This window comes from Scyliorhinus canicula, chromosome 14 (assembly GCF_902713615.1).
Source record: "Scyliorhinus canicula chromosome 14, sScyCan1.1, whole genome shotgun sequence".
NCBI classification, from domain to species: Eukaryota; Metazoa; Chordata; class Chondrichthyes; order Carcharhiniformes; family Scyliorhinidae; genus Scyliorhinus; species Scyliorhinus canicula.
Genome location: NC_052159.1, coordinates 66,885,491 through 66,908,681, shown reverse-complemented (window position 1 = coordinate 66,908,681; position 23,191 = coordinate 66,885,491). Strand labels below are relative to the sequence as shown.

Below are 23,191 nucleotides of genomic sequence, written 5' to 3'. Positions count from 1 at the left end.
TCGGCTTCTGGCACTAGTTCATATGCACTAAGATGAATTTTTTCACCTCCTCATACGTCCCAGATACCTCCTCTGGTAGTGATGCAAACACTTCACGAGCCCTACCGACCAGCTTTGTTTGAATCAGTAATACCCACATATCCTGTGGCCATTTCATTTGTTTAGCTACCTTCTCAAATGAAATGAAAAAGGCTTCTACCTCCTTGTCGTTGAACCTTGGCAATGCTTGAATATATTTAAATAGATTCCCACCAAGCCTTCGACTTTGACGCTCTTTCTCACTATCCTCATCACTGTCCACCAACTGTACGTTTCTGTTTACATCTGCCAATTTTAACTGACTGTCATGTTTCATGGCCATTTTGTGAAGTTCAAACTCTCTCTATCTTTTTCCCTGATCTGTATCTCCCTTAATCTTTCTTTTTGTCCTGCTAAGGCTATTCTTTCTGTTTTCCTTTCTTCTCTCTCTTTCTTTTTCCTGCCTCTCTCTTTCTATTCAAGCTGCTTTCATTCATTCTCATGTTCCATTTGTTTAATTTGTAACTGAATTTTTGCCAGTTCCAATGAGTCAAACTGTATCTCAGGCAACTTTAAATCCTCCACCATCACTATAATTACCTCATCGTTTCGCATTTTGTCAGGTAATGTTAACTGCTTTTAGTCTCTGTCCGTTAGGTGCTGCGTGTGACCGTCTCCACACCCAAAAACGTCTGAGCCTCTGAAAGAGCCATTGTCCACAACACGCTCCCTACTTAAACTGAAATACCACACCTGAAAAGCAACCACAATATGCTCACCCCTCACTGTCTTTAAGTTCACTAAGCCACCCAATAGATAAACTTTTATCCCGGACGTGCCCCCAATTTGTTATGGACCAGGGTTTAGAGAACCCCAAAGTGTATCATGGAGTTCATCTGACCCACAACGTTTACTAGATTGTGGTCTGGGGAGCACACGGCCTACTCTCCAGGTGTGGTACAGCAGAAATGGAAAAGTATGTTTTAAAGCAAAACAATGTTTTTTCTATGAACTCAAGTTAACCTTTTTAAAACATACAGTGAACATCTTAGCAACCATTAATTCAAATACAGCCCACAAAGAATACGACACTAAGTAATCCTTTAAGCTTTCCTTTTAACATCCATAAGACTTAAAACACCTTTTACCAGAAGCACATCAGGTTAAAGTCACTACTGTTATTAGTTTTAAATCACCAGGATTGATTTACAGTCTTTAGATTACAGAGAGAGTAAGGGGGAACCATAGGTTCGTCCCGGGGAACATGGATGGGGGATTTCGGGGATGGTATAGAGCGGGCATTAGACAGCTGAAGGACCTGTTTATCGACGGAAGGTTTGCGAGCCTGGGGGAGTTGGAAGAGAAATTTGGGCTCCCGCCGGGAAACATGTTTAGATATCTGCAGGTAAAGGCATTTGCTAGACGGCAGGTGGAGGGATTCCCTGCGCTCCCCGCGAAGGGGGTGAGTGACAGGGTGCTCTCGGGGGTCTGGGTCGGGGAGGGGAAGATATCCGATATCTACAAGCTTATGCAGGAGAAGGAAGAGGCGTCAGTAGAGGAGCTGAAAACGAAGTGGGAGGGGGAACTGGGGGAACAGATCGAAGACGGGACATGGGCTGATGCCCTGGAGAGGGTAAATTCTTCCTCCTCGTGTGCGCGGCTTAGCCTCATCCAATTCAAGGTGCTGCATAGGGCCCACATGACTGGGACGAGGATGAATAGGTTCTTTGGGGGTGAAGATAGGTGTGCCAGGTGCTCGGGGAGTCCAGCGAACCATGCCCATATGTTCTGGGCATGCCCGGCATTGGAGGAGTTCTGGAAGGGGGTGGCGAGGACGGTGTCAAGGGTGGTGGGATCCAGGGTCAAGCCAGGATGGGGACTCGCGATCTTTGGGGTTGGGGTAGAGCCGGGAGTGCAGGAGGCGAAAGAGGCCGGTGTGCTGGCCTTTGCGTCCCTAGTAGCCCGGCGAAGGATTTTGCTACAGTGGAAGGACGCGAGGCCCCCAAGCGTGGAGACCTGGATCAATGACATGGCGGGCTTTATTAAGCTTGAGAAGGTTAAATTCGCCCTGAGAGGATCGGTGCAAGGGTTCTTTAAACGGTGGCAACCTTTCCTCGACTTTCTGGCTCAACGATAGGGTACGGGGACAGTAGCAGCAGCAACCCGGGGGGGGGGTGGGGGGGGTGGTGGGTGGGGGGGGGGGGGTGGGGGGGGGGGGGGGGGTGGGGGGGGGGGGGGGGGGTGGGGGGGGGTGGGGGGGGGGGGGGGGTGGGGGGGGGGTGGGGGGGGGGGGGGGGGTGGGGGGGGGGGGTGGGGGGGGGGGGGGGGGGGGGGGGGGGGGGGGGGGTGGGGGGGGGGGGGGGTGGGGGGGGGGTGGGGGGGGGGTGGGGGGTGGGGGGGGGGGTGGGGGGGGGGGTGGGGGGGGGGGGGGGGGGGGGGGGGGGTGGGGGGGGGGGGGGGGGGGGGGGGGGGGGGGGGGGTTGGGGGGGGGGGGGGTGGTGGGGGTGGGGGGGGGGGGGGGTGGTGGGGGGGGGGTGGGGGAATGTGATACATGTGATGTTACGGTATGGGGGGAATTGTGGGTGTTATGGGCTGTTAGTTGCATATTACTGCTTTTTGCTATACTTTTTGTTATATTTTCTGCAAAAAATTCCAATAAAAAAATTAAAAAAAAAAAAAAAAAAAAAAAGATTACAGAGAGAGGCTCTAATACACCTTCTGGCTGTGACTGCAGCTATCCACCTCTGAAAACGAAACTAAAACACACCCTGCAGCAAACAGCCTAATACAAAAATAAAAAGCTGACAGACAGCCCAGCTCCACCCACTCTCTGACATCACTGCAGTAATAAACATCCATTTCTTAAAGGTACTCTCATTACAGATACTTCTAGGACAGCACAGTGGCACAGTGGTTAGCATTGCTGCCTACGGCGCTGAGGACCCGGGTTCGAATCCCAGCCCTGGGTCACTGTCCGTGTGGAGTTTGCACATTCTCCCCGTGTCTGCGTGGGTTTCACCCCCACAACCCAAAGATGTGCAGGATAGGTAGATTGGCCACTCTAAATTGCCCCTTAATTGGGAAAAATGAATTGGGTACTCTAAATTTTTTTTTTTTTTAAATAAAAAATTACAGATACTTCTATACATACGCATTTATTAACACCCATTTCTTAACGGTACTCTCATATGACACACCACTAGACTGACCGAATACTTCCCTAGGTCTCTCGAGGGTGGAGCCATTGCCAGCTCCTGCAGCCCTGACCCCCTGCAAGAGCCCACCTCTATCTTCACCCACATAGCCCCCCTCCATGCTCCGTCCTTGCATTTCCTCTGCATTTACCACCCAAAAATAATACATTGAATTTCGGAGGCAAACTCTCTGCAGTATCATCTCCTAATCCTTGCCATCTTCCCTGCCCAGAGAAATGAGGAGATCAGCCTGTCCAACACCCTAAAACACGCCTTGGGCAAAAAGACCAGCAGGCCTTCAAACAAGAACAAGAATCGCAGCAACACATTCTTCAAATTTATTTTTAAAAGTTAGCATTCTCCCTGGGAATCAGAACAGTGTGAATGTGTTTTTTATTTCACTAATCAAAGTGGCTAATCAAAGAACCCTAATTCAAATGCCTAACTGTACAAATTGGAAAATAAATCTGGGATTGTTTTCTGTGGCTTAATATAACAATAGACAGTACTTCTTGAGAGAAAAACAATTGTTGTATTTTTCAGATGTGTTTGTGAGTTCAAAATTGATTAGTGTAAAATCTGATTGTCCATGTCAATTTACATCATATATGTTTAGTTTACATTTCTGATTCCATGTTCCTTTTCTATTTTACACTTATCAGTCTTCAGGCTGTTTCCTTTTTATGATTCCAATCTGTTAAACCCTACTCGCTTTATTGCATCAGTCAAAATCCTATATCTTCATGATAAGTATGACATGTATTAAAAATTATCACAAAATGTAAGAGGACAGAAAATGAACATCAGAAAATATTGTTTTAATGTTAATATTTTTAGCTGTGCAAGGGCATTATTCATAATTCAGCAAAAAAAGTAGCAATATAAACAAGACTAAAGCTGTCTCTTCATATTATCCCAAGATTCATTTGGTACATAGTCTTCTGTTTCCTTTTGAAAGCCATTTTGTGAGTTAGTTCATGTTTAATTTGTTACAAACGTAGGATGCAGGTTCAGAATTGTGCCATCAATAAAAGCCACAAAAATATTAGGTTCCTCCTTCACCGTGAGAAAGGCTGAGAGGCAGGTAAATGAAATGAAAATTGCTTATTGTCACAAGTAGGCTTCAAATGAAGTTACTGTGAAAAGCCCCTAGTCGCCACATTCCGGCGCCTGTTCGGGGAGGCTGGTATGGCCATTGAACCGTGCTGCTGGCCTGCCTTGGTCTGCTTTAAAAGCCAGCTCTTTAGCCCTGTGCTAAACCAGCCACATTTGCTTGATCTTTTGGTTGAAAAGTAGACCAGTAGAAATCTCGGGAAAGAAAACAATTTGGAGCGGGATCAATTACTGGTGGTTTCAGGTGATTTTAATTCATCACATAACTACCCTGTTCAGTGATATTGCTTATTTTATTTTATTTTTGGCAGGACAGCTGCTGTTACGGAGATAGGTATTTGGTGAGATAACAAAAGAGAAATAATTCATAATTATACAATACAGCTGACTCTGGGTTCTTCATTCCTTATCAAATACTGTACTTTATATACCATCTATGGTCGTCGTGTTGACACCGGAGTGAGTTTCTTGGCCATTATATTCAGCTGTGGTCGTCCACACTTTCTCTCTGCAAAGAGACTCCTTAAAATTTTCTCCTACAAAAAAGTAAACCACTGGATCTAAGCAGCAGTTAATGCTGGCCAGACAAAAGAATGCACGGTTGATGATGGCAAGGCTCTGAATTGTGGGTGTAGACTCCAATTGTTGATTTGCCATAATAATGTACAGTAAACGGGCAACATGATAGGGTAAAAAGCAAACTAGAAAGACAGTTAGTACAGTGAAAATCATTCTGGAGGCTTTGTGCTTGTGGTCAAGTCGCCTGTACGACTGAAGATGTCTGATTATGCATATATAGCAACAGATAATGACTAGAAATGGAAAAAGAAATCCAACTACCAGAGCACCAGAAGCATAGAGTGATGGCTTCTCCCTATACAATTGCAAGCACACAGTAGTGTTCTCTTGTGCCTGTACCGTCTGAGTGGTCACTGCAAGCTGAAAAGTTCCTAATACAGCTGTTACCCACACGGTTGCACTGATTACTTTTGCATAGCGAACTTTTCGAAAGCTGAGAGATCGCACAGGGTGCACAATTGCCAGGTAACGATCAATACTGATGCAGGTCAGGAAGTAGACACTGCTGTACAAATCGAGGTGAAAAAGAAAGCCAGTGATTCTGCAGGCTATCTCCCCAAAAGGCCAGTGGCTTTGAAGTATATGGTAGGTGATGCGTAACGGTAAAGTCAGAATGAGGCATAGGTCAGCAACTGCAAGATTCAACATATAAATGCTGGTTATAGTTTTGGTTTTCATACGACTGCAGAAGACCCAAACAGAGATGCTATTCTGAATTAACCCAGCTGTAAACACAGTGCTGTAGATAACAATGTAAATCAGTCTTTCGGCTGCTGCAACTGTTAGATTGAAATTGGGTTCCATTGCCAGCTGTAACTTTGTAGTCGCTGTAGTAGTGTTCTTCCAGTGCAGAGAATCATGAGCCATGATTCTTTCCAACTGTTGTAGATTGTAATTAAGAACAAAGTTATTTCTCCACCTGGAAAGATCTTCAAAATCTGTGCATTTTCATTTTTTTAAACTTAAAACTTTCTTCATCTAGTGCCTTATACGTGAGCATTAAATTCTGCAGAAATGGAAGAAGAACCAAACGAAGATTAAAAACTTATAACTATAGATATTCACATTTTCATATGCAAAGCTATTGAAAATCTATAATTAGATACAAAAATAGATTAATGATCACTGAAGAACAAAGGTTACTTTTTACTCATTTGACAATAGGCAAACTTAAACTTTTCCCATGTCGTACTTACAGTTTGTCGAGTGTAGTCTACAACTTTTTGAAGAGCGATCATTCCAATACAACTCCTGCCCTATTTTGTGAATATAACTCTGTCCCTTTATGCAGCAGTGTCCCTTTATGCAGCAGTGTCAAGGTATGTAGCAGCTGTGAGTTGCTGCACTGACAATGTATTCCGTCTACTATAATAAGGAAGCAGTTTCAATACCACATTTTAAAATCTACTTTACATCAAAAGTGGTGATTATGCAGGAAGCACTTCCTCTGGGAACACCATTCCATGTAGTGGTGTCTTCCCGTAAGAGAATAGCATCTCCGTCAAAAGTCTCAAATAGAAACTTCCTTTTCCTAACTGTAGACTGTATCCTTTTGCAATTTGAGAGCATGGATTTTACAACATGTTTCCTTTCTTTTCTTTTTCCTGTGGTACCAAATAAAGCTTTGTAATAAACTGGGGTTCCTGTTGGCTACAATAAATATTAATTACATGTAATATGTTTATTAAGATGAACATTTGGAATTAGTTTTAATAAAGACCGTAACTAAAACAAGGTTCAAATTCCTGACAAGCCAAATCCTGGTTGTAAATCCCAAGATTTCTTCAGGCTTTATTAATTTTGAGAAATGAAACGGGGGTGAAAAAAGTCCTGAAAATATTGAATGCAAGGCAGAACATACAAACTAAACTTCATTAAATTGTTTCTCAAAACTACAATTTGATTATTTCCCAAACAATCCTGGAATAAACATGTACATTTGGTAAGTGAACTATCTTGTGTCCTAATCTGTATCTTAGGCTAGTGTGCACGATTGAAGTGTTAATGTATGACGTTAATGTAAGACTTGCTCCAGCCATATGGTGTCTTTCAGCAGCTGTAGAGATAGAGGATTAAGCCTGGAGGTCAGCATACCTTGATTCAAATCTTTAAGATCAGATCACAAGAAGTTGGGCTCTGAGATCTCTGCACCAATTCTTTGATATGCACCATTTCCCATCAGCAAAATGCTATATGAAGAAAGTGTCACAAAATTCAAACTTAAATATTCTTTGAACTAATCAACATTTTGAATATTTTATTAGAATTTTGAATTAAAGTTATCAGTTTAAATTAAGGTATTACTAATACATACCTGTGCTGATGTGGATCAGCTGTAGATTGTGATTTTGTGTTTGTCTGATTCCGATATCTGATGTTTACTGCGTGTTATGATATTCTGACTTGATCTTGGTGCAGATGGACATTACCAAACTTCAGTACTTACCTGTTCTGCTTCATTTATTTGAAAACATTCTCTGACCTTATGAAAAATGTATTGATTTCAGTATTGTTCATTTAATTGGGTTTATTCCATGTTTATGATGAGTGCATTCACATTGCACATTCTTTCCTCGTCCCTGAAGCTGTTGTCTTATTGCTGCAGTAAATATCAGAAGTGCTATTCACTTGTGATGGAAGTATCTAGGACACTGGATAATGGTCAGGAGTAAAACTCTTGGCCCATTTGCTCTCCATCATCCAGTCATCAACTAACCCAGCATCGACTGCATCGTCTAATGCTTCTGTCCCTCACTAAATCACTGAAGCATCAGAAGAATACAATTAAAGTGTTTTTAAGACTTCCAGCATCACCATTTTATTCCATTTTAAGAGTACACATTTGCTATTGAAGAATGAGTAGAAAATATTTTGTTCCATAAATAATAATTTAAACTTTTCACCTTCAGGCATCTCTGCCGTCCTTGCCATAACCGTGAAAAGGCCAGAGGTCTGGGGAAATATATCTGTCAGAAATGTCATGCCATCATTGATGAACAGCCCCTTATATTCAAGAATGATCCTTACCACCCTGATCATTTCAACTGTGTAAACTGTGGGTGAGGAATATTCTATTTTATATTATATATTCATGCAGGTATATGTGCATAAGAGTGGATCTAAGAGAGGGTTATATCTCTTAGAAAAATTATTATTTGTGATAGAAATGATTTAAGTTTAAGTGCTAAGAGGTAGGGTGCTCCATAATCAATAATTGGACAATACATATTTGCTCCCTCTCAATCTATCTTAATCTGTCTCTCTTTTGTCTCTGCCTCATTGCTTTTATATTTTATTCTCTTTTTCCCCATTCTCCCTTTTTGTTTCTGCCTCTGTATATGTGTGTATTTTCTCATTCTCATTCTCTCTCTCCCTCATTCTTTCACCCACTATCACCATTAGCCCCAAACCCCATTGATGTTCTACAGTGCTAGTACATTGTTTAAATAACTATTATTACGTGAATATGTTCATTGAATATTGAAAAACTATTCCATCATGGAATGAGCATCACCGCTAGTGATCTTTGCTTATTTAAAGGTTGGCTGAAGGTGTTTTTGGATAATCAGGAAATTGTAACTAATATATACTTGCCTTGCCTGGGCTGTTGGTGGTAATAGTGGCATTCTTGCTGGTAACTCAGCTGATTTTATTTAGTTAATTATACATCTCAAACTTTCCAAAACTCTTTAGTCCATTCAATGTAGCTGATATAATTACCTGAACATGTTGTCTGTGCTAAATTAGTGCAACATGGATTGATTATGTCACGGCAAAACAGAATTACTGAATCATTTTTAAAAACATTTTTAGAGTACCCAATTATTTTTTTCCAAGTAAGGGGCAATTTAGCGTGGCCAATCCACCTACCCTGTACATCTTTGGGTTGTGGGGGTGAGACCCACACAAACACGGGGAGAATGTGTAAACTCCACACGGACAGTGACCCGGGGCCAGGATCGAACCCGGGACTTCAGTGTCATGAGGCAGCAGTGCTAACCACTGCAACACCGTGCCGCTCCTGAATTACTGCATAATTTATGATTTTCATCAAAAGCTAATTTAAGTCAGTTTTGTACTTTAGGATGCATAAACATACTTGCCAATATTCATTGTTCACTTAAGCAGTATGGCACTTGTATGATATACTGGGAGCCCATAGTGCCCTCTCAAATGTGCATCCAAAGGCAGCACATTGGCGCAGTGCTTAACACTGCTGCTTCATGGCGCCGAGGACCCGGGTTTAATGACGGCCCCAGTCACTGTCTGTGTGGAGTTTGCACATTCTCGCTGTGTCTGCCTGGACCTCGCCCCCACAACCCAAAGATGTGTAGGCTAGGTGGATAGGCCTCTGTAAATTCCCTTAATTGGATTTTTTTAAAAAGCAAATGTACACTGCAGGCTGGGGGGGGGGGAAGAGTGTGATAAAGGTTGAATTAATTAAAATTCCAACAGTTTATTTCAATACACAGTAATATTTTTCTTCTAATCTAAATATCAAAATCTATGTTACACATGTTAATCTTATGTTGCCTTTTTTTTGTCCTGCAGTTCAGGAGCCAGTTACAAGATAAATACAGTTGTGGAAAGATAGCACAAAGCTCAAGTCTAAATACTGATAGCCCCAGCCTTGTTTCAAAACTGATATTTTCAAACAGTGCACTTTAGAAGTCTGTTCTATATGTTTGAGAGACGCATTTGAGGTTACTTTTCAATAGGACATAGTTATTCTATGTATTTTTAGTGAGTCGTGTTCTTAAGTAGACGCGGTCTGAAACACCAAGGGAGTAGTGAAGTCTGTGGACTCTGGTGAAAGGTTACATCCTAGATAGGTATTCTCTGGATAAGGTCTAGCCGTATCCTGTGCACCTCTGTTATTTCCTGATCCTGTCCTACCTCTGTGGTAAGGAGAAATAGGGAAATGACCACAGTTAATCCCATGGTAAGAAATCCGTGGTAGAAGGGCGGAGAGCAAAAGCTTTTCCTGTCTGAAACTGCTGAATGGCCATTTTCAGAATGCTTTATTAAGAACACGGCAAAGAAAACATTTTTATAATCACTTCAATTAAACCTGATGATCCAGACATAGGATTGTAGACGTACAGTACCGATGAACGCAACTGCTTTGTGTTTGACAAATTATATATGTCATTTACATCATAAAAACTTAAATTGAACACTGATGTAAATAGCAGCATTTCTCAGACAGCAGTTTTTGCGCTCGTTATCCTGTTGTTTGCATACATTCAGCACTTTGGGGTGGGTAGGTGTGGGGGAGAACGTGCACTTCTCTCAGCACTCACTGCCATTTGAAGTTCTTGTAGAATAACTGTATTCCCAGCACATATGGCTTATGCCTCAAATCCCGTTCCCCTGTGCCACAAATGCATCGATCTTTCTGTATGTTACGTTACTTTTTTAAAATAAATTTAGAGTACCCAATTATTTTTTCCAATTAAGGAGCAATTTAACATGGCCAATCCACCTATCCTGCACATCTTTGTAATATCCTTTATGATACCAGGGCTGAGTTTCAAACCTCGGTCCTCAGCGCCGGAGGGAGCAATGCTAACTACTGCGCCACCGTGCTGCCCCTAATTTACTTTCATTCTGTATATTGTATGATGCATGGGCATTCTGGATTTAGTGGTTATTCTGGATATGTTCCAAATGACAGGAACAAGAGACAAATTCTATTTAATTCATTCGTAACAAAAATATCCAATTTGTGGCAAATCGCAATGAAGAATTGAATAGCTACTTGGAGAAAATTAAACAAGTATCACGCTAACTAAAATATTTGAATGATTTTTAAGTTGAGTTTTATAATTTTAAAAAACGTAATAGATTTAAGCACAGTTTTTTTGCATATAGACAACAAGTCTACATGGTCCATTTTAAAGTAATAATTATTAATGCAGATTTCCTTCTGACAAAATAAGTCATTTCAATGCAGTTGTAATGGTTATATACCAGTGACTGAGAAAGAGCCCCTACCGTCGTCTCCACATCACTAAATTGAGATTTAAAAAATGCACACAAATTAACTTGTAACTCAAAGTTAGCAAACCTTTATTGTATTTTACATTGTATCTACTGAGCAAAAATATTGAGCACTTCTTTGCTCAGTAAACTAAACTAAAAACCTGAAATATGAGGAGGAACTGTAAAAAACCTTTCTTCAAAGCAAGTCTCTCATTACTTGTGTCCTAGATTATATACACAGACGGTTATTTAGTATGTTTTTGATATTTCATTCTGACCAGAAAAGAGTTGACTGCTGAAGCTCGTGAGCTGAAAGGAGAATTATATTGCTTGCCTTGTCACGATAAAATGGGTGTTCCTATTTGTGGTGCCTGCCGACGGCCAATTGAAGGACGTGTAGTTAATGCAATGGGCAAGCAATGGCATGTGGAGGTAAACTAATTAATATCTAGTCAAATTACTGTTTTAACTTTATCATCTTTGTTTTTCAAAGTACAATGATGAGTGCAAATGCAAGAATTTTCTGCATGTTTTTAACATAAATGTGCAACTGAAATTATTGCACTTTTCCCCAGTATATTAGCTTGTCACTGAAAGAAAATGTGTTTTCGGTTTCAATATAATGCGATAAAGTCATTTTCAGCTCAGGCAGATGGATTTAAATCTAACCCACGGGGGAGAGGATTAAGGTCACCTGAGTGCAACTGATAAATGAGCTGACTTTGGCCTGCATCTCTCCATAACCAATACATACAAACTCCTAGCACAAAAATGGCCTGAGCAAGAGTTGGGCAGAGACCAATTGCAACATCAGTTTTACCAGTGAATTTTCTTCTAACATGCATGTCACCCTGGATTGATGCTGGAATTAGGTGCAGAGTGGTGGAACACAAGAAAATTCCAATGTAAATCTGATTATCTAACCAATATATTTTTTGTGTCTAACCGCTGGGTGTTCAACAAATATGGAAACCTGCCACCATACTTAAGATTCACCAGATTACTGGAAAACCTAGAGTGAGTAACTGAGTAAGTGTGTGCTCGGTCTTGGGGTTTCTCACTCACTCTCACCACCACACACTAACCCATACGCACACACCCACTCGCACTCGCTCATCCACAAACACTGACATTCTCACACTCAGGTCATTTTTATTTTTATTTTTAAAATATTTTAATTCTTTTTCACATTTTCTTCCAAGTTTACACCCACCAACAATAATCAGTAAAGAATGCAATGTCACTCCCCATATCAATAACAACAATCCCATCCTCCCACCAAACCCCCAAACAGCATCCCACATGTTAACATAAACAAATAACAAAAAGGAAACAAGAGTCGCCCATAGTCACCATCAACACATGCAGTCCGTCCCAACCCCCCAATTTCCAATTGTCGAAAGTGCATAATGAATAACACCCATGAATTGTAGAACCCCCCCCCCCATCCTTCCCCCTCAGTTCAAATTTAACCTTCTCAAGAGTCAAGAATTCCAACAGGTCCCCCCGTCAGGGCACAGAGTAGAGTGGTTGATCTCTATCCCAACAGCATCCGCCTTTGGGCGATCAATGGGCAAAGGCTATCTGCCTCCGCACCCGTTTCCAACCCGGGCTGGTCCAACACCCCGAATATGGCCTCCCGAGGGCCCGGGTCCAGTTCCATGTGCACTAGTTTAGAGATTACCCTAAAAACCTCATACCAGTAATCCTCCAGCTTTGGACAGGACCAAAACAGCTGAACGTGGTTTGCGGGATCCCCCTTTGCAATGCTCACACATATCTTCTACCCCCTCAAAGAGCTGGCTCATCCTCGCCCTTGTGAGGTGTGCTCTATTTAGCACTTTCAGCTGTGGCAGCCCAACCTCGCGCACGAGGTAGAGGCGTTCACTCTCCGTAGCACCTCACACCAGAACCCCTCCTCCATACCCTCTCCCAACTCTTCCTCCCACTTTGCCTTGATCCCATCCAGCGGTGCATTCTCCTCTTCCAAAATAACCCGTAAACCGTCGACGCTACCCCTTCTCCAGTCCTCATGTTGTCAGCACCTCCTCCAGCAATGTGGAGTCCGGCTCTACTGGGAAGCTCTGTATCTCCTTTCTGGCAAAGTCTCAAACCTGCATGTATCTAAACCAGGGGTGGGCAAACTTTTCCGTGCAAGGGCCACATTCAGAAATTCACAATTTTAAAGGGCTGCATAGTATATTAAGTAAAATAATTAATATTTAAAATAGCCAAAATAAAAGGTTTTTAAAGAAAAAAAAGCAATTAATTTTTATTAATTAATATTTTAAAGTAGAAACTTCACATGAAACACATGTTGTGCCGAGCAATGATCCCTACTCAAGTCAACGTATCCACCCTATACCAGTAACCCAACAGCCCCCCCATTAACCTTAAAATTAAAAAAAAAAAAATGTTTTAAAGTTTTTTTTTATGACTTGATCTTGATGGGCCGCATAACGACCTTTGGCGGGCCGCATGCGGCCCGCGGGCCGTAGTTTGCCCACCCCTGATCTAAACATTACCCCCTGCTCCAGCCCATACTTGGCTGCCAGCTCCTACAATCCTGCAAACCAACCCCCAAGAAACAAATCTTTTAGTGTCCTAAATCCTGTCTCCTCCCATCTCGGAAAATTTCCATCCCACAGCCCTGGCTCAAATCCATGGTTCCCCCTAATCAGCATTTCCCTCTCCCTGCTCCCAATCTGAAGTGCTGGCGAAACTGCCTCCAAATTCTCAACAAAGCTAGTAATGCCGGACTCCCTGGGCGGGATTCACCGACCCCCCGCCGGGTCGGAAAATCGCTTGAGGGGGGTGGGCTGCCACCAGAGATTCGGCGGGGGCGGGAATCGCAGCGGCCCCTCCGGGGATTCTCCGGCCCGCGATGGGCCGAGGTCCCGCTGGTTCTTTGCCAGTCCCGCCGGCGTAGATCAGACTAGGTCCCTTGCCAGCGGGACCTGGCGGCGTGGGCGGGCTCCGGGGGTCCTGGGGGGGGGGGGGGGGGGGTGCGGGGCGATCTGGCCCCGGGGGATGCCCCCACGGTGGCCTGGTCCGCGATTGGGGCCCACCGATCCGCGGGCAAGCCTGTGCCGTGGGAGCACTCTTTTCCTACACCACGCCGGCCGTGTCAGCCTTCATGATGGCCGATGCGTAGGTGAATTCCGCACCTTTGGGGCGGACAGATGCCAGAGTGGTTCACGCCACTCCGTCCCGCCGGGACCCCCCACCCCGCCGGGTACGGGAGAATCTCGTCCCCTGAGTATTTCCACGGGGCCGTCGGGAGCGGCGCTTTTGCTAGTGCCTTCAATCCCGACCCCCTATAGAAATTCTAATCCACTCTGACCCACTGGGAGTCAACCCTTCTGACCCAGCTCCGTACCGTCTCCACATTTGCCACCCAGTAATAATACATCAGGTTCGGAAGACCCAAACCCCCTGCCTGCCTTCTTCTCTGTAGTACCGCCTTTCTAATTCCGGTCCCTTCGCTACCTATATAAACAAGGTAATCATCCCTTCCATCTCATGGTCATTTTTATTGCGTATTCTTTTTTAATATAACAATTTATTCCTATAACATTGCTGAACTTTTGCTCAGCAGTTGCGTTTTTCCTTAACACCTGAACTTTTTTTTGAAGTTCAATTTATTGGTGTGTCAGACCTTGGGCGGGATTATCCAACCCCCCCCCGCTGGGTCGGAGAATCGCCGGGGGGGCGGTGTGAATTCCGCCCCCGCCGGCCGACGAATTCTCTGACACCGGGGATTCGCCGGGGGCGGGAATCGCGTCGCACCAGTCGGCGGCCGCTCATAGCGCCCCCGGGCAATTCTCTGGCCCGCAAATGGCCGAAGTCCTGCTGGTTCTTTGCCAGTCCTGCCGGCGTAAATGAGACTAGGTCCCTTACCAGTGGGACCTGGCGGCGCGGGCGGGCTCCCACTCTTTTCCTACGGGTCGCCCTCGCCCATGTCAGCCTCCGCGATGGCCGACACGTAGGGGAACCCCCCCCCCACGCATGTGCAACAATGACGTCAGCAGCCACTGACACTCCCACGGACCCGCGCCGGCCGGCGGTGTCCCTTCGGCCCCGGCTGGCGTGGCGCCAAAGGCCTTCCACGCCAGCCGGCGGGGCGCAACCTACTCCGTCCTGCCGGGACCCCCCGCCCCGCCGGGTACGGGAGAATCCCGTCCCTTATCTTCTGAAGTTTGCTCATTGGTCCCTTGAGTGACAAAAATGTGCAGATGTGGCTTCCTGAGCGAAAGGTGGGACAAACCTGCTATGCTGTCCATCAAGAGCCATTTGGGTATTGAAGAAAGTGTGTTCTGCAGTTGAGTGGGAAGAAACCACCCGATGCTCCATAAGGTAAACTGGCGAGTCAAATGTCAACAATAATAAGTAAGTAAAAACACCATAGTCCCAGGTGACCAGAGGCTGCTTTCCCCTTTGAGGGGGAGAGCTGACTCATGGTGATTTAACCTGAGGATCACCATATCTCAGGCGAGGGGCAAGATTGAGAGGGCAGGGCCTTCATGAATAACCTCAGCTGTTCTGGAATTGAACCCACGCTGCTGGAATTCCTCTGCATCACAAACCAGCTGCCTGGCCAGCTTGGCTAAACCAGCCCTAAAATGTCAACGATTTTAAATTTAGAGCGCGCAATTAATTTTTTTTCACCAATTAAGGGGCAGTTTAGTGTGGCCAGTCCACCCCGATCTTTGTTATGTTTGGTTAGTGCCCCTAACAGGAGCGACCCTTTTTTGCTTTGTCCCTCAGTTTGTTTTCCTTTCTTCTGTTTTGTTGGTGGACCTTGAAAGAGTGGCCAGTCCACCCAGCCTGCACATCTTTTGGGTTGTTCGGGGTGAGACCCATGCAAACACGGGGAGAATGTGCAAACTCCACATGGAGAGTGATCCAGGGCCGGGAATGGGGCCTGGGACCTCAGCGCCATGAGGCAGCAGTGCTAACCACTGCGCCATTGTGCCGAATAAAAGTCAACAATACCAGTCTGCCAAACCACCTGTACTTTGTTCCAGACTCTACGCCGAGAGCAGCCCTTTTAAGAAAAGACACTCTGTTGTGTTCTATCATTTATTACTTCATTACCAGAGGGCGAAAGTGGCAAGTATGCTCTTTGACAACTGTCCGATGTATGCTTGAGCAGGACATCTAATAGATTCTCCACACAAGTAGCATGGCCAACAGCACAACAAATCATAAAATGGTCAAATATATTTCCACCATGTTCCATTTTTAAAAAATTATTTTTATTTGATAAATTTTCACCATTTTCACCACAAAAAAAGAACAATCCCAACAATACAACAATAATAATGATAATCGCTTATTGTCACAAGTAGACCTCAATTAATTTACTGTGAAAAGCCCCTAGATCCTTCATTTCCTTAATTCCCCTCTCGTCCCATCCCCAGAACCACGCATCCATCCATCCACCCACCCAGGCTCGAACCCACAATTCCCTCTAAGTGGCATCCCCCCTGACCAGGCCCCCAGCTGCCTAAACTGCCTCCTGATCTTCAATGTGGCCACCACCATCGAACTCACTGAATACTTTCCTGGAGCAATTGGAAGCGGCGCCATTGCCAGCGCCCACAACCCTGACCCCCTAGATGAACCTGCCGCCATCTTTACCCACAGAACCTCCCCCCTCCTTACTCCAACCCGGCACCTTCTACACATTATTCCCAGTAATAATACAGCAAGTTTGGGAGGCCTGACACCCCCCCCCCCCCAAACCTTACCACCCCACCAAACCCCCCGGCTGGGGCACCTCTGACCCGTACCCCGGCGCAGTGCAAAATACTGAGTTCAGGCTGTTAGTTCGAACACTCTCCATCAGTTCCTTACACAAAAGCCACATCAACGCCACAAAACTCGGCCCAGTTCCAAATCTCTCCAATACTGCCATCAAATAACCCCACTCTTCCCCATCTTATCCCGTACTCAAACTATCTCCTTCGCTGCCTCCCTCCAGAGCTGGCCGGCCAGCATTTGCCCTACCTTCTCCCCCTGCTCCTGGACAGCCCATCTTGTCCTTCTCAACTGGCGCGCCGCTTTTCTTGTGGGCAACTATAGAATTTACAGTGCAGAAAGAGGCCATTCGGCCCATCGAGGCTCCACCGGTCCTTCGAAAGAGCACCTTACATAAACCCAAGCCTCCACACTATCCCCCGTAAACCCCACCTAACCTTTTTAGACACTAAGGGGCAATTTATCATGGCAATCCACCTAACATGCACATCTTTGGACTGTGGGAGGAAACCAGAGCACCCGGAGGAAACCCATGCAGACACGGGGAGAATGTGAAACTCGACACAGACAGTGACCCGAGGCCAGAATTGAAACCTGGTCCCTGGAGCTGTGAGGCAGCAGTGCTAACCACTGTGAAACCGTGCCGCCCCGTGGTCGAACGTCGCCAGCAACACCTTCCTCTTGACCAAGAGAACTAGGTCCAGCACCCTGCATACTTCCCATCCACTTCCGGAATCTCCTGTATGGGTTTTTGGCATCCCTCTCGCTCCTACTTATCCACCTTTAGCTTTAAACAAAATCCCCCCCCCCCCACTACTGCCTTCAGAGCCTCCCAAACTACTGACTGCAAAACCTTCCCCATGCAATTAAACCCCACATATTCCTCAATTATCTTCCCAGTCTTATCACAAAAGCTCTGGTCCACTAACAGCTCCACATCCATTTACTCCAGCCTCTGAGCCATCCCCGTTCTTGAAAACCACATCCAACCAATGCAGAGCATAGTCCGAAATCACAATTGCTGAGTACTCCAACCTCCTCACTCCAGCCAATAACGCCTTACCCACAATGAAAAAGTCTGTCCTAGAGTACGCCTCGTTACCTCAGGTGTAAGAATCTCCATGGATTCATTCCTCCCACCTCTCTCATGAGCCCAGCCAGTGCCTTTGCCTTCCCCCAAACCCCCACCTCCCGGGCCAGCGAGCACAGCTGAGACCTGTCTACCTTCGGTTCCTGCATCATGTTCCAATCCCCCCCCCCCCCCCCCCCCCCAACTATCAACTCGAGCGTATTCCGATCCAGGATGGCACCCAGCACCCTCTTCACAAACCCCACATCATCTCAGTTGGGGCCAAATAGCTCACCGATGCAACCAACTTTCCCTCTACCCGCTTCTGCCACTATCACGTCTGGTCCACCACCATCTCCTCCATCTGAAGCCTCGCCTTCTTGCCCACCAGTACCGTACTCCTCTCCCCCCCCCCCCCCCCCCCCCCCCCGTGCCCTGCTATCGAACCCCGAGTGGAAAACCTGACACCCAACCCTTCCTATCACCTGATCCCTCACCCTCAGATGGGTCTCCTGCACCATCACCACGTCAGCTTTTAAGCTCTTCAAGTGTGTAAAAACATTCAATCTCTTCACCGGTCCTCCTAACCCCCTCGCATCACAACTGTGACCAGGGCTGTCTATCTTTCCCTCCCCCTCCTCCTATCCACCATCACCATATTTCAGGCCCTGCCCTTCAGGCCTGACCCCCCCCCCCCCCCCCCCCCCGCTATCTGTTCGTTACCTTTCCCCCCTCCCCCCCTCCCAGAATCCTCCCCATTCACCTACTTTTACCAACACCTCTCCCAGTTTCGAGCCCATCCCCCCCACCTTTCACACTTCCCAGGCCTATCAAAACCTGTTCGGCCAGGTTCCAACGACTGCGGCGTCTTCCGCACCACACCTTTGCTTACTAGTTTGGAGGCCCCAACCAGGCTCCCCAGCTCCTCATCCCTTCCTCCATGATCCAGTCCCTGAAAAACAGCGCAATACCGCACCCCAGAGAACCGCCATAACCCCAACCCAATATAATTCTGACCGACTGTAAACAAAGATATACCAACTTCCCCAATGTTCAAACAGCCCAAAACCCCAGCTGGTCCCCCTCACAAATACATAACAAGAAACAAATAAAAAGAGAGATAAAGGCTAAGCACAGTCCCCTCCATCTAAGTCCCATCTCATTTCAGTTCCAGTCCTTCAGCCTCCACCGTCTCAAAACAGAAATCCCTCGAATTATAGACCACGCCAAACCTCATGCCATTGCTATACAGTGCTGCCGTCACCTGTCCGAAGGCCACCCATATTCTCGCCAGATCAACTGTCAAGTCTTGGTATAGTTGAATACTAACTCCTTCCCACTTCACCTCACGTCTTTGCTTTGCCTTAACATGAAACGTATGGTGGCAAATTACAGCTGCCTTTTGTGGCTTGTTTGTTTTCGGTTTGGGCCTGAGTGACCAATTTGGCCCGTCCTACTCGTATTGGGAGGGTTCCCACAGCTCTGCCAAAATCTTTGCAAAGTACTTGGTCACGCTCGGGTCCTCCACCACCTCAGGCAGGCCCACAATCTGTAAGTTTTGCCGCCTCGACCTGTTCTCCAGATCCTCCACCGTGGCTCTGAGCCCTTTGTTAGCCTCTGCCACCCTCTGCAGCTCCTCGCCCATCAAGATGAACTGGTCAGTGTCCTGCGACAGAGCTTCCTCCACCCCCTTCAACTTCTGTCCTTGCTCCCGTACCTCAGCCGATGTCTTTGACATTTTTGCCTTCACTGGGACAATCACTGCATACACCCACTCCTCCCATCACAGCCATCATCTCCCTCCACAGCACCTCCATGTACTTGGTGAACTGCCTCTCAAATTCTCCGGCCATCACCTCTTTCAGAGTTTCTACATATGAGGGCAGCGGCCCCACCCAGCGATCCAGCCACCGCCATCTTTACTCCTGCCGGCCTCACCCGTTCACTTGACGGTGGACTTTCACTCACCCCCTTCTTTCCAGTACCCATCTTCTGAGTCGTCGACATCCCCTGCCTTCCTTATACCGTCCTGCACCAGCTCGTTCAAAAGCTGCCCCTGAATCTGGGCATTAAAGGCCAAAAGCCAGAGCCTCTAGCACCGTGCGACCTCCGTCAACAGAAGTCCCCTCCACCATATTCCTGACAACAGCATGAACACAAACTACTCCATCCACTGGTTGGCCTCTCTTCAGTGCTGTTGTGGATGCTGCTGACCACTCGGTTAATGAACGTGGCTTTCCCATACCTGGCCTCTTAAAGTGAGAACATCCAGAAGCTTTTCAATCCATGTCTAAAATTCCTCATCAGCTATATGCCGGACATCTGACCTATTTTAGGCAACTTTGCATTGTTCTAGGCTGCCTGTTATTCTAGACTTTCAGGTACCAAACTGTTCTTTAATTGTTCTAGGGTTGTCCGAGTTGCTCTGAGTGCATTTGGAGTTGGATATTAGTTAGACCAAGTGGCAGTGGAACATCTCCTTTCCGTTTGGACTTTTCTGACATCTGACATCTTTCGTGGTACTTTTTCAGTGTCATGCTTCTTTGAGGTTTCTCTGGTAGCACCAGAGTTATCCGTCATTAGCACTGCCCCAGTGGAACTCCTATTAATGATTGATGACTCAATTTAGCCAACAAGAAGAAAATTATTTTAGATCATTTTCTTTTTTTTTAATAAACAATTTTATTGAGGTAGTTTTTGGCTTTATAAACAGTTACAGACATCATCAGAAAGGAAGCAAAAAAGGCAAAAATGTGCAAACATCCACGTACTTTCAATACTTTAGATCATTTTCTATGTAACTGCAATCTCCTGTGGTTGAACCGAACCCATTGTTACCATTTTATTTCTTGTAACCCTCTTGGCCTTCCAACAAGCTGCATCATAATCTAGCTTTGCAGCAGCTCCAGACTGCTTCAAAAAGGCCGTTTGTTTTCACAGACAGTTTTCCTTCCTTTCCCAGTTATTTTAATAGGTTGTTGCTTAGACCGCACTCAACATGCCTAGTGATTTCCTTACCCCCGCAGCTCAAACCATAACAGTGTCAGCCTGGTTTGAAAAGTATCAATTGCATGTCTTTGTTTGGTCTGGGTGAAATTCTATTTTAAGCCATTCATCTTATTTCTTGACAGTAAGATATATTGGGATTGTAAATTAAATTTTTATAGAATCTTTATTATCTCATGCTGTTTCAGTTTTGTTCTAACCATAATTAATTGATTAATATATTCCTCATTTGTACAGAAGAGAACAAGTCTGAAAGGCTAATTCTTGTGAATGTACAGTATTTGATTGTGCTTTCCCCCCTCAATTTGTTTTTAATTCTCTGCTGTTTTCAATTAAAACACGTTGATCATGTAGTGATCGTGTATTTTTTACAGCAAACACTCATACCAATTGAAGTCTCACAAAAGTGGCTGGAATACTTACCAGCTGATATTTTGCTTGTCAGGAATTAGGAAACTGGAGGGTGCTGCGTTTTTCTGATCAATTTGTAAATATTTAAATTGAGACATAAGCCGAGTACAGAGAGGTTGTAAAGGAACTTAATGCATATTTTTATGCTTTATGCTGCTTTTACTTTTCAATCACAGAATTGTTACATTGTCATGGTGCAGAAGGAAGCCACTTGGTATCCCCCTGCCTTCTCCTGTAACCCTTTCAGATAACAGTCTGATTCCCTTTGGAATGCCTCGATTAAACCTGCCTCCACCACACTCTACAGCAGTGCATTCTAAACCCTAACCACTCGCTGCATTTTTAAAAAAGGTTTCTCATCATCACATTTGCTTCTTTAACTAATTACTTTAAATCTGTGCGCTTTTGTTCTCGATCCTTTCATGAGTACAATAGTTTCTCCCTACCTGCTATGCCCCGATCCCTCCATGATTTTCAATAACTCCATCAAATCTCTATCGGCCTTCTTTCCTCTAAAGAAAAAAAATCTGTCTATCTTGGCCTTGAACATACTTCTTTTTTCTTTCTTTATTTTATAAATTTAGAGTACCCAATTATTTTTTTTCCAAATAAGGGACAATTTAGCATGGCCAATCCACCTAACCTGCACATCTTTGGGTTGTGGAGGTGAAACCCTCGCAGACACTGGGAGAATGTGCAAATTCCACATGGACAGTGACCCAGGGCCGGGATTCGAACCCGGGTCCTCAGTGGCGTAGTCCCAGTGCTAACCACTGCGCCACCGTGCTGCCCCTGCCTTGAACATACTTGAAGACCCAGCCTCTACAACCCTCCGTGGTAAAGAATCCTGCAGATTCACTGCCCTCTGAGAGAATAAATTTCTCTTCATCTCTGTTTTAAATGGGCGAGCCCTTACTCTGAGATTATGCTCTCTGGTCGTAGACTCTCCCACAAGGGGAAGCAACCTCTCAGCATTTACCCTACCAAGTCCCTTGAGAATCCTATATGCCTCATGTTTCTTGCGTGCTATCCACATAACTCTGAACCTCATGCACACTTCATAGTGACAGCAGCTGCTGTAACTTACAACATTTCCTGCACAAATTGTTACCAAGAACATGGGAAGCATCTTGGAGTCCTCACATTTTTAAAAAATAAATTTAGAGTACCAATTATTTTTTCCAATTAAGGGGCAATTTAGTGTGGCCAATCCACCTATCCTGCACATCTTTTGGGTTGTGGGGGTGAAACCCACGCAGACACGGGGAGAATGTGCAAACTCCACACAGACAGTGACCCAGGGCCAGGATTCGAACCCGGGTCCTCAGCACCGTAGGCAACAATGCTAACCACCGTGCTGCCCTTTGGAGTCCTCACATAACATGGGATGAACATGCTCGAGGTTTGAGCAGCCCTGCCATTCTCCTATTCATTAATTGATACTTGTGTTGCTATGAATAAACCTTCCTAATGGTAATAAATTTTACCAATATTAATAAAGCTTTACCAACACTAGTAAAACTTATTACTATTAATATACCTTTGCTTAATGTTCATAATTCTTACCCATACTTCATTTTACTACTGGTAATAAACCTTATGATATATCAATAAACCTTGCCAATATCAATTAATATTACTAATATTTATGATTCCTACTAATACTTCATGTAACTTATTAGTCATATTACACCCTACTTTATAACAATAGATGAAACTCACCCAGTTATTCCCTAGTTTAGATCAGAAATACTCACCAACTAATCACCTAGCTTTTCCCGAATCTACATTCTGACTGGAAACTGCCCAGACCCACTGTTCTCAATGATTTTTGCATCTCAAACTGAGCTCTCACCTTCCCTCTCGCCGCTCTTTGCAACACTGCTGCTTCCACTGATTCTCCCCGCTCGAACTGAGCTCTTATCTTCCTTCTCTGCTCCTTGTGGCCCCACTGCTCTTGCTGTCTTTCCCTGCTCTGACTCGTTGTTCTCTGTAGCTGAAATGTTGGGAAGAACAATGACTGAGCAATTTATCTGCTTTTGTACCTCTACTA

The 23,191-nt window shown here is 45.1% G+C and overlaps 2 protein-coding genes across 6 annotated transcripts in view; one reads left to right on the top strand and one right to left on the bottom strand.

Moving 5' to 3' along the window:
* Nucleotides 1-23,191, top strand: part of LOC119977141 (LIM and senescent cell antigen-like-containing domain protein 1) — a 174,213-nt gene that overhangs the window by 140,238 nt on the left and 10,784 nt on the right. For all 5 annotated transcript variants that reach the window (XM_038817778.1, XM_038817776.1, XM_038817777.1 and 2 more), the window contains exons 5-6: nt 7,814-7,963; nt 11,171-11,321. In XM_038817778.1, coding sequence (XP_038673706.1) covers nt 7,814-7,963; nt 11,171-11,321 — 301 coding nt within the window. The remainder of the gene's footprint in view (nt 1-7,813; nt 7,964-11,170; nt 11,322-23,191) is intronic.
* Nucleotides 4,241-21,601, bottom strand: LOC119977142 (uracil nucleotide/cysteinyl leukotriene receptor-like). Its single transcript, XM_038817779.1, has 2 exons — nt 21,151-21,601; nt 4,241-5,910 (listed from the first exon to the last, which is right to left on the bottom strand). The coding sequence occupies exon 2, from the start codon at nt 5,769-5,771 to the stop codon at nt 4,749-4,751; it is 1,023 nt and encodes a 340-aa protein (XP_038673707.1). The 5' UTR covers nt 5,772-5,910; nt 21,151-21,601; the 3' UTR covers nt 4,241-4,748.